Source organism: Anoplophora glabripennis, unplaced genomic scaffold, assembly GCF_000390285.2.
Source record: "Anoplophora glabripennis isolate ALB-LARVAE unplaced genomic scaffold, Agla_2.0 scaffold1044, whole genome shotgun sequence".
NCBI lineage: Eukaryota > Metazoa > Arthropoda > Insecta > Coleoptera > Cerambycidae > Anoplophora > Anoplophora glabripennis.
In genome coordinates, this window is record NW_019417254.1 from 28,246 (window position 1) to 40,058 (window position 11,813).

Genomic DNA, 11,813 nt, shown 5'->3' on the forward strand with positions numbered 1-11,813 from the left:
TCAAATACCCCTGGTTGATTTCATTTACTAATTAACTGAGTAAATTAATTTGCGATGTTTCACGCCAAATCGGATGGTTAGAAAAATTTTGATATTTGATTTCTTCAATTTTTTCATATTTTTTTAGTACCGCTCAAAAGAGCCTTTCGGGTAAATTTTGAGATTTTTTTGATTATTTGTTCAAAAGATATCAAATTTTCAAAAAAAATCGCAATTTTTTTGTTTTTTTCTTCATAACTTTCTTAATAATGATCCAAATAAAATAAAGCTTTTTTTAAAATCTTAGTTTTTAGATGGCCTTTACAGAAAAAAATACAAAGAAAATATTCAGTGTTTTTGATTAAGATTTTTATATTTGAAATTTTAAATCGTATTTTTTAAAGTGAGTGTATCTTTCAATTTTTTTTGAAAATTTTTTGTTTCAAACTACTATTCTTTTAACAACTTTTAAGACCCGTCCGGTCGTGGGCCCTCCACAATCACTATTTTTTTTTTAATTTTTGAAAATTTGAATTTTTATTTTCTCTATAAATCATTATAAGTACCGATTTTTGACACTGTATACTCTTTTTTAACTTATTTTAAATTAATTTTAATATTTTTTAATTGTTAATAGGTGTTTAAAATAAATCAATAAGTAAACGTTAAGTCTATTTATAAACAATTATAACAAACGTTTTTATTTATTTTCGTATTCTTTTAAAAATTTTACATAAACGATTATTTTGTGAACTAGAATACTCTTTAGCTAATATATTTCAGTAGCTCCTTGGAATGATTGAATCCCCAAATAGTCGTGAAGGTTTTTGTCGAAAGCGTCCGAACAAGAGTTTAAAAACAAAGATTTGCATGTACCAAGTCAACGTATTATTTTAAATATATATGAATGTTTGAAAAGAGAAAATAGTGAACAATGTGATAAAGAAATTAGGAGACGGATTAGCAAATTAACTAAAATATTAAAAACGACAATTTATCGCTTAATTAAAGGTCACGGTACAAAGAAGAAACGGAAAAATACAAAATTAAAGAATATTGACGATTTTACCAGATATGTAATACGGCGCACAATTTATAATATGTATAAAGAAAATAAATTTCCTACTTTGGATATCATTCGAGATATATTAAGCGATCATCCTGATTATAATTATAAATCTTTAGACACATTACATGTTTTATTATAATGCGGTTTTAAACATAAAAAACTTGACAATCGTATGGCAATTATGGAATAATAATAATAATAATAATTTATTCGTAGAAAATACAGATAAAAAGTAAATCAATATTAAAAGCTATACGAATAAACAATACTTGATAAGTTTACACTTGTTTCAAGAACATAAAGTAAAATATGAACATATATCACAAAATGCCTATCACAGAAAAACATCAAACATGTATATAATAAAACAAAAACAGGAAAAAAATAAATACATAATTATACAGAGAGAAGAAAAGTATGTATGTATATATTTACGGAATCAGTCAATTCGGATTAATTGTATTAATAAAAATATTTACTTATTGTTTCCCGAGGAGTTTCTAATATGTACATTTTAACTTTCCTCTTGAATGCATACATTGATAGATTGCCTACTTTCAAAGAATCAGGTACAGTGTTATATAGTTTAGGTGCTAAATATAGTAGTGATCTTTGGCCCAAATTTTTTTGCATAAAGGGAGATAAGAACTTTTGTTTTCTTCTAGTTTCATAATTATGAGACATTTCATGCTTATTATTAGTATAATGATACCTACAAACACAGTTGTAGTAATAAAGTTGTCTTACATCGAAGACTTTAGCTTCAAGGTACAACTCATTACTAGGGTAAATTAATTCTTTTTGTAACATCATCTTTAAAAATCTTTTTTGTATAATTGTGAGAGGTTCAATGTGACTACTAACCGCTGAACCCCAAGATAGTACAGCGTAATTTATATGACTCTGTATTAAAGCATGATAGACCATTTTTAGATATTGTCTAGACAACAACCTACAGAGGTACTTAAAGGTATATAAAATGGACTGAAGCTTCTTTATAACATAATTTATATGTATATCCCATCTCAAATGACAATCTATAAAAACACCTAAATATTTTGTTTTTATTGCAGGTAAGATTCTAATTGTATGACCCTGGCTTTCTAATTTCAGATAATTAAAAGATGGGGAAACTGACTTATTGCATGTAAAAGGCAAGTAGCTCGTCTTTTCCAGGTTAATTGTCAATAGTTTGTAACTGAACCAATCTTTTACATAAGACAATTCACTTTCCACAGTTTCTTTCAGTTCATCCCAAGTGTTACCTTTATGGAAAATAGCTGTATCGTCTGCAAAGCCTATAACCTCTCCACTGGTAAGTAGGCCAAATAAATCATTAATATATATTAAAAATAACAGGGGCCCTAAAACCGTGCCTTGCGGAACACCATATTCGACAGGTAACCATCCACTGCACTCACCTCCAACCCTTACACACTGTTTTCTATTTGACAAATAACTCTCTAAGAGTTTATGACATTGACCTCTAATTCCTATATTTTCAAGCGATTCTAGAAGCATAGGATGACTAACAGTGTCAAAGGCTTTGGTAAGGTCAATGAAAGTGCACAAGCAAGGCTGGCCTTTATCTAGAGCAGAGGAGACATTATTTGTGAGGAATTACGATGTATAGTTGCACTTCGGGAAGATTATCTACAAAACATTCCAGAATATCGTCAATATAAATAGGAAGACAGCTCGGAATATAGTATAATATATCTAAACGAGACAGGGCAACATTTCTCTGGACGCCTATGGATTCCGTAGAGTTTATGAGTTAAATGTTTTTATGCGGTTTCAACTGATATCAACACGACTATAACTGTCGGTAGTCAGCAGCGCCATCACGTGAGAAAGTCATTCATTAAGATGTGCCACTCTTTAAATTATATAGAAACTCATAAAGATACTATTATTTAAATTAAAAAAATACTTTGCAACAAAAAATTCATAAAATAATTTTTAAACAATTTTTAAAAGAACAACAAAATAAATAAAAACGTTTGTTATAATTGTTTATAAATAGACTTAATGTTTACTTATTGACGTTAAACACTTATTAACAATTAAAAAGTATTAAAATTAATTTACAATAAGTAACAAAAGGGTATACAGTGACAAAAATCGTACTTATGATTTATAGAGAAAAAAAATATCAAATTTTCAAAAATAAAAAAAATAGTAATTATGGAGGGCCACGATCGGACCGGTCTTAAAAGTTGTTTAAAAAAAATTCAAGAAAATCGAAAGATACATTTTCAAAAATACGATTTAAAATTTCAAACTCAAAAATTTTAATAAAAAATACTGAATATTTTTGTATTTTTTCTGTAACGGCCATCTAAAAACAAAGATTAAAAGAAAGCTTTAATTTGAACCATTATTAAGAAAGTTATGAACAAAAAACAAAAAAATTGTAATTTTTTGAAAATTTTATATCTTTCGAACAAGTAATCAAAAAATCTCAAAATTTACTAGTAAGGCTCTTTTGAGGGGAACTAAAAAATATGAAAAAATTGAGGAAATCAAAAATCAAAATTTTTCTAACCATCCGATTTGGCATGGAACGCCTCATATACAGTATGTTTGATTATAAATGCCACGAGCTATAACTCGGTTACACATTTTTGGACACCCTGTAAATTATATAGGTATATTTTTAAATGGGATGTTATTTTCTTTATAATGACCCAACAATTTTTTTTCCTAACAATGTAGATGAATGGTGACATCATGGATGTTTTTTTTTAAATATACATTTTTTTATTCTCTTTCCAACCATATAAAATTTGTAGCTTTTGCATAACGAAATTTATGAGAAAAAATGAGAAAACTTTCAGCCTTTCACTTTAGTTTAAGGTGCTCTTTTCTAAATCATATCAAATAGAAGGCGTAGGAAAAACAATTTTGCATACTGCTATCTGTCACATATGGGTTTGTTTGTAATTATTGTCACCCTTCAAGTCAACAAAATGAATGATTTTAATGAAGTTGATATGCTGCTGGTTTATTATGAATGTAGAAAAAACAGTGTTGCAGCTTTACAATTATGTCGACAACGTTATCCTAATAGAATTTCCCCTAACAGAAGAAAATTTAGTAAATTTAAAGCAAATCTAAGACAGTATGGAACGCTAAAGAAGAAAAGAATTTCTTTAGGATATGCTTGTAATGAAAATCAATAATTACATTTATTATTAAGTGTACAAGAAAATCCGAATACTTTCATACGGGAATTAGCTAGGAATCATAATTTAACCGAGTACATTGTATATAAAATTCTATATAAACTTAAATTGTTTTCTTATAAGGTGAATTTGGTTCAACATCTTCATGAAAATGATTTTGAACAAAGAAAACAGTTTTGTGGCTGGTATTTAAATAATGCAAATAATAATCCCAACTTTCCAAAAATGATTTTATGGATAAAAGTAATTTTTCTCACAGGGTGGAAACATGTTCCTTTACAAACCTGTTTAGCTTTCCAAAATGTGTGCCTGTTTACTGTAACTAACGATAGTAGTATAGTTCAGCTTAATATACATATTAAATACATACAGTGCTTTAAAAAATAGTAGCACATAATTGTAAAAACTTGAAACGATTTAAAAAAAATGCTTCATATAAATCAGAACAGTATTTTTATTTCTTTTTTATGTTCGTTTTTTAAAGCAAAAAAAAATATTTTAAAACATAAATCAATTTTATTTAGAATTAGTAACGTATCTACATATCAATATTGGTTAATTCGTCCACTTGACATGTGATGACTAAAATAACACGTCGTTGTCATAGGTAGATTTAAAAACAATATGGCAACGCTGATAGTGCTTAATATGCTATTCCGGGTGCCTCGGTTTACGCCGGCGAGACCCAGTAGCGGCGTAAACAAGAATTAAAGTGAAGATTAAAAAACTAATTTTATCTTGACTATTTATTGATTAAAAAAAAAGAATTTCAGATACGTATTTAGGGAAACATGTTCTGTACCCCTAAAAAACTGAGTCCCCTTTAAAGTTATATGTCGTGTACCTCGATCAGTAACATTTTTAATAAATATAAGTACATTTTCGGAAATTTTAGAAATTTTAAATAATTTTCTATAATTTTTCAGGGTTGGAATTTGTTTGTATGAATTATAATAACAAAGCATGGTTTCTGAAGGAATATATTTTTTTCTATAAAATGTTTAAAATTAATATTAAATATACTTACTTATATAAAGCCTTTTCGTAGGTAATCAGAATTAAAAATTTTGATAAAATGCCCACTGGAAGCCAATCAATAGTGGAATTTTCATCTCCATAACATGTTTTTAATACACCTAGAAATGTAATATTAAACAAGCGTTTTACTATTTTTGCTATGCTTTATTAAAACATTTTTGTTTTTAATTAAAAACGATGTAATTTCTCAAAGTATTTTAATCACCACAGATTGAAACAATTTTTATAAAAAAAAATCCGCCGTTTTTTCATTCAGTTAAATAATATTTTCGAGTACGTCCACTGTTTAAAAACATACAAATATCTTTTGAAAAAATTTTTTTCTTTATATGTTAATATACATAAATACGGGAGAACGGTATTGGTTAATGAAATCCAACCAAATGAAATAATTTTGTTTTATCAAAGCTTGACATTAATCATAGTAATGTTAAATATAATTTTCTATTCACCTTTTCCTCCACCACAGAGCAGACCAACTGGGCCGTTGAAGTTTTCACACCAGCCAGAAATTGGTTCGTCTAAAGACGGAACAACTGCAATTTAATTTAATTTTAATTTTTTAATTTTATTTTTTTCATTTTATTTTTTAAAATTTATTATTTTATTTATTTTTTTATTATTTTAATATTTTTTATTTTTACTTTATTTTTTTAAATTTAATTTTTTTTTAAATTTTTTTGATTAGTGGTAAAAAATTCAAGCAACATAACTTTTGTAATGTTTTTTTAATAATGCTGTTTTTTTTAATGGAACTTCCTGTATTTTTTGCGTAACCTGATGAACAATATTGTTCTTTTTCGAATGGTATAATATTATACCTATCTTTTCTGGTTTTTAAGGTATTTACTGTCGTGAAGTCAATGGATATCACATAATTTCTTGCGAGAATGACTGTGAAATTTTTAGTGGAACTTCAAAACAAGCAGCTAATCTGTCACCAGTTTATTGTTGTCAATTTAACACGTACAGTGATTGTTTATTTGAGTATTATTCAAATGCTGACATTCTAAATTTGTTATTTATTCATGGAGAGTGTCACAAGATAATAAATAGGACTAGGCATGCCCGAAAACACTATTGCCCAAATTTTCAATATTAAAATCTAAGCAGTCTCTGAAATATGTCTAATGCCTCGTCACCGTGGGACACCCTGTAGATGAAAAAACTGTACCTAGGTACAGGAAAGTTAACTTTCCCGGCCTAGACTGGAAAAATGTTGAATTTGAGCTTTTATTTTCTGGATTTACTTACCAATTGAAGGTCTTACAATTGTTGTAAGTAGTTTGCCTTTGCACAAATCGTTAACGACATGGTCAGATAAAGATTTTGCAAATGTGTAAGTATTTGGTAGTGGATAAATATACTTCGGTGACAGAATACTTAAAGTGTGTTGATCAACTTGTTCCGCCAGTGTTATAGTACTTTTCCAATCAGCATGTGCTAGATACATTTTTTCCTCTACTTCGAATCTATCGCAATTACAATATGAAGTAGATATATGCACAAACGTTAATAACTTCTTTGCTTGCAATGCTATGTCTACTACTTCTTTAGTACCTCTTGTATTCAGTAGTACTGCATCTTTCAGGTGATCATCGAATCTTATTGACGCTGCTCCATGATAGATGATGTCCACGTTTTGAATAAGAGTTTGAGTGTCTTCTTCGGTTAAGTCTAAAAAATCCTGTACACTTTTAAATAGGTAGAGAGTATTAAGAATAAAGAATTTCATACAGAATTTTCTGAAAATTTGGGCAAATCTTAGTTCAGGTTAAAATTGTGCTGACTAGTATCACATGAGACGGAACAAAATACACACAGATTAAATAATATTGATAGGTGAGTAGTGCACATTACTAACATGTATAACTCATTCGAAAGAGAACAAAATTGGTCATCAGGTTGTACAAAAAATATACAAGGTGTTCCATTAAAGAAAATAAGTTTAAAGTTGACTAAATTCGGCATTAAATTTCTACCACCCTGTATGAAATTAAGTCATTTTGAAGTTATGGCAGGGAAGCTTAGAGTTTTAGTTATGTCCCCTATAAATTTTATCGCTTTAACTTTTTTGTTGTAAAATTCACATCTTTTTGAATTAGGTAGTGCTTCTGTAATTTTTTTTTGAAAAAAATATTAAATATATCAAAAACGGTTAACTTTGAGAATAGATAGATAGATAGATAGATAGATAGATAGATAGATAGATAGATAGATAGATATATTTATTAGTCCAACTAGAGCATTACAGCTTTGCTATGGGATAAGTCAACTCTACATAATACAATATAATTGCATGTTAAAAAAAGGCATATAGCCCGATCCACATTAATTACAGTACAAACAATAAATAAATAAAATAATAAATACAATATAAACATATGATAATATACAACCTACAACAGATTAAAATTAAAATAAGCTAACAGCTATTGTCAAAAAATTCCTGAACGGAGTATGCACAAATTTTTAATAAATATATTTTAACATTTTTTCTAAATAGATGAAAGTTATTTATGTTTTTCAAATGTTGAGGTAAATGGTTAAATAACCTTAGTCCCAAAACATTGTGAGCTTTTAAAGTCATGCCGAGGCGTTTGAAGGGGACACAAAAATTATGTTTGTTACGAGTATCATGACAGTGGACAGATACATTTGTAGTAAAACGTTCTTTATTTTTATAAATATATAACAATATTTCGAAGATATACAAACTTTTCAACGGGAGAATACCAAATTCAGTGAATAAAGGGCGGCATGACTGGTTCGGAGGTACTCCAGCTATACATCTGACAATACGTTTCTGGGCAATGAAAACGCTATCTGCCCTACATGAACTTCCCCAAATAATAATTCCATATGCTAACCTTGATTGAACTTGTGCAAAATAAAAGGAAATTAACTGAGGTATTTCTAAAACATCCTTCAAAATTCTAGTTTGATAACACTTTGAATTTAATATATTGGTAAGTTTATTACAGTGACTCCCAAATGTCAAAGTTTCATCTAAAATGATGCCTAAAAACGAAACAGTATTACTTTTCTCGATACTGATATTATTAAACTTTATATTTAGGGAGGATGATATCCGACTTTGAGGTGTATGAAACATTATATAGTTTGTTTTAGCACTATTAAAGAATAAATAATTTTTACTAAACCATCTACATAAATCGGAAATATCTGCGTTTATGTTATTTTGAAGAGATATTTCACACTTATTTGAAAAGAGGAGCGAGGTATCGTCAGCATATTGCGAAACAGATGCACCAGGAATTATTTTTGGCAATTCATTAATATAAATAATAAACAGTATAGGCCCTAGAACAGAACCTTGGGGGACACCAATATCATTACTTAATATGGAAGATATATAAGTGGTTTTTTTATTACTTTCATATTTGTGTATTTTGACCATTTGCTTTCTTCCCCTTATATATGAAGAGAACCAAGCTTGTGCCAAACCTCTCATCCCATAAGCCTGGAGCTTTGTTAGTAGCAAGTCATGGTTAACACAATCAAAAGCCCGACTAAGATCGCAAAAAATTCCAGTCGGACTATTACTTGCTTCAATAGCATCCAATATTTCTTCATAAAAAGAGATTATAGCGGTCGTAGTCGAATGACCTTCACGAAAACCATGTTGATTTTCGTTAATGATTTTATTATTTTTCAAAAAAGTAAGCAACTGCGAGAGCATTGCATATTCAAAGATTTTTGAAATTACCGGGGGTACAGAAATAGGACGATAATTTTCCATATTTTCAACATCATTCTTCTTAAAAATGGGAGATACTAATGAGGTTTTTAATATCGAAGGAAAAACACCTTCTCTAAATGATTCATTAATAATGTGGGTCAACGGTTTCACAATATACTTCACAATTTTTTTTATAAGAGAGCCGGATATATCATCGGGACCAGCTGAAGTTTTATTTTTTAATTTGTGTTTAATAATAGAGAGAACGTCTTCCTCGTTTATGTAAGTTAGGAATATACTATTTGGAATCCTCATGAGATTAAAATTAATATGATTCTGTACATTTATCTTATTGACTATCTTATTTGGGGCATCTATAAAAAAACTATTAAATTGCTCAGAGACTTCTTGAGGATCCTTAATGATTGCGTCATTTACTACTATCCTGATATTTTTTTCCATTTTTTGTTTACCAGTTAGCTCGTTAATAACTTGCCATGTCGTCCTATTAATATTATTAGAACCATGTATTTTTTGCATATAAAACTTACTTTTCGTTTTTTTAATAAGTAGTCTATGGTTTTTCTTAGCATTTTTATATGTATCAGTCAGATTGCTATCAACGATTTGCATACGATACAGATCCTTTAAATTGAGACTAGATTCTTTAATAGCTTCGTTAACCCACTGTTTTCCGGTTCCTTTAGGTACACATTTGGAAACTCGTGGACAATTTGCATTAAAATGATACATGAGAATACTATGAAAGTTGTTAAATTTCGCCTCGGTACCATGAGCCTGGTAGGTATCAATCCACGATTCATTTGACAAGGCAGTAGCAAAACTGTTCATATTTACACTACCGCATAATCTAGTATCAAAATAAATGTTGTCACTATTTACAATGGTGTTATGTTTAATTGAAAAAAGAACCGTACGATGATCAGAAATTGTATTGTCGTGTACAGATGAATTACAGTACACATTGTTAGTGTATACGTGGTCAAGAATTGTCCGACTTGTACGACTTATTCTAGTTGGCTCAAATACTCTGGAACTAAGACCACACGAATCAAGCAATTGTGCAAAACAGTCCAGTTCACTTCTTGACATAGAGTTAGTGTTAAAATCACCCATCAAAAATACGTCATCTTTAAAATTACATATATCTAAGAGAAGATAGAGTTTATCAATAAAAGTTTTAAAATTCCCATCAGGAGATCTATAACAGTTTATTGCAGTGATACATTTTGATTCAGTACACCATTTCAAACCAGAAACCTCAATGTCTTGTTCTATACAGTATTTCGAAAGATTAAGTCTTTCTATACTAAGGCAATTTTTACACCATATGGCAACTCCACCACACTTCCGTTCAGTTCTACAGAAGTAATCTATTAAAGTATAACCAGGAAATACAAAAGATGTTATACTACTTTCAGTACACCAGGTTTCGGTTAGAAAAATTAAGTTAACATTCATATAATAGGAAACCTTTATGAAAGTTCACGTAAAAATTGACGTAGAATCCAAAATTGCAATAAAATAACGAAGATGACGTCACTTCCGGTATAACCGCAAGCGTTAGGTGAACGCTATTATTGTAGTTGAGAAGGGCATGCCCGAAAACGCTATTGCCCAAATTTTCAAAATTAAAATCGAAGTAGTCTCTGAAATATGTCTAATATCTCGTCACCGTGGCCACCCTGTATGAATTATGTTCCTTATTTGAATAAGTTCAGTTCTGGGTCTTCTAACATCTTAAAATCCAAGTTTTTGAAGCGAAAATAGTAAAAAATACTGCTAATTTTGCGATTGTATACGACACAATGTCATACTACGGTACAAACTCATGACATGAAGTGGAACAATAATTTAGAAACTAGAAAATTTATAATCCGCGCCTGCCTTACAATTCTCCTAACTCGAGAGCAGTCTCATTATAATACGCCTAGATATGTTCAGTTTATTCTAGGCGCGATGTAAAAATAATGGCGTTCATTTTGCAATAAGACATAGCTATTCGGAGTTTTGTAAAACGTCTTCAATTTTCAGTCAAATTGTACACGCTTTTTCACAATTTGCCTAATAATTTATAAAACGCCTAGTTATTTTATAAAAAGATTGAATTTGCAATTAGCCTGCGACATGTACAGGGTGTATCTTTGAGTGGAGATCATATTTATACAGGGTGTATTTAAATGGAGGGGCACAAATGATACCAGATATTCCTTGAGCGAAAATAAGTCGATTTAACCTAACATACCTATATCCCAAGTCGCATAATAAAAAAGATACAGGGGGTCAAAGTGAAAAATAAAAAATGTTTTTTTCTTAATAATTCCTATAATTTTATTCAGAAATGTTTCAAATTTTCAACAGAGGGTCTTTTTAATGATGGGAAAAATAATATAATAATGATTTTTGAGTGTCGAGTACGAGGCGCCCTCTGCAGGCAACGTTATGTATTGAATATGTAGTAACTTTTTTGCCAACCCCCGTATACAGCATTCAGTAACAAAATATGAAATATTGGACTTTTCTTAACAAGAAAGGTATACTTATTGAAAATGGATAAAGCCAACCGTTGAAGAGATATTTTTAATTTCATAAATTAGTGTTACGGATTTATACCTCCACGAATTCTAAGGTTCGAGTTGCTTAAATAAATAAATAAATCGAGTAGATAAATGTCATTTGATAATACTCGTAAATTACAATTTTGAAGTATTAGTTTAAAGTGTTAATTGATTTTAGTCACTATTTACCTGCGTCCTAGATATTAAATAGTTTTGGAATTGAATAAAATAACAAATTATGTATACTAATGACGAGT

General features: G+C 29.3%; 1 protein-coding gene across 1 annotated transcript; it reads right to left on the bottom strand.

Moving 5' to 3' along the window:
- Positions 1-5,259: 5,259 nt before the first annotated feature.
- On the bottom strand, positions 5,260-9,829 carry LOC111692225 (fatty acyl-CoA reductase 1-like). Its single transcript, XM_023456089.1, has 4 exons — positions 9,529-9,829; positions 6,529-6,951; positions 5,727-5,810; positions 5,260-5,372 (listed from the first exon to the last, which is right to left on the bottom strand). The coding sequence occupies exons 1-4, from the start codon at positions 9,827-9,829 to the stop codon at positions 5,260-5,262; spliced, it is 921 nt and encodes a 306-aa protein (XP_023311857.1).
- Positions 9,830-11,813: the final 1,984 nt, after the last annotated feature.

What these genes read in the sequence shown, in the direction of transcription:
- LOC111692225 (XM_023456089.1), bottom strand. Translation starts at nt 9,829, where the DNA reads ATGAACAGTTTTGCTACTGCCTTGTCAAATGAATCGTGGATTGATACC. An exon ending in ACTTATTAAAAAAACGAAAA is followed by an intron (nt 6,952 to 9,528) that starts GTAAGTTTTATA and finishes AGGATTTTTTAG; the next exon opens with ACTTAACCGAAGAAGACACT. An exon ending in GCTCTGTGGTGGAGGAAAAG is followed by an intron (nt 5,373 to 5,726) that starts GTGAATAGAAAA and finishes TTACATTTCTAG; the next exon opens with GTGTATTAAAAACATGTTAT.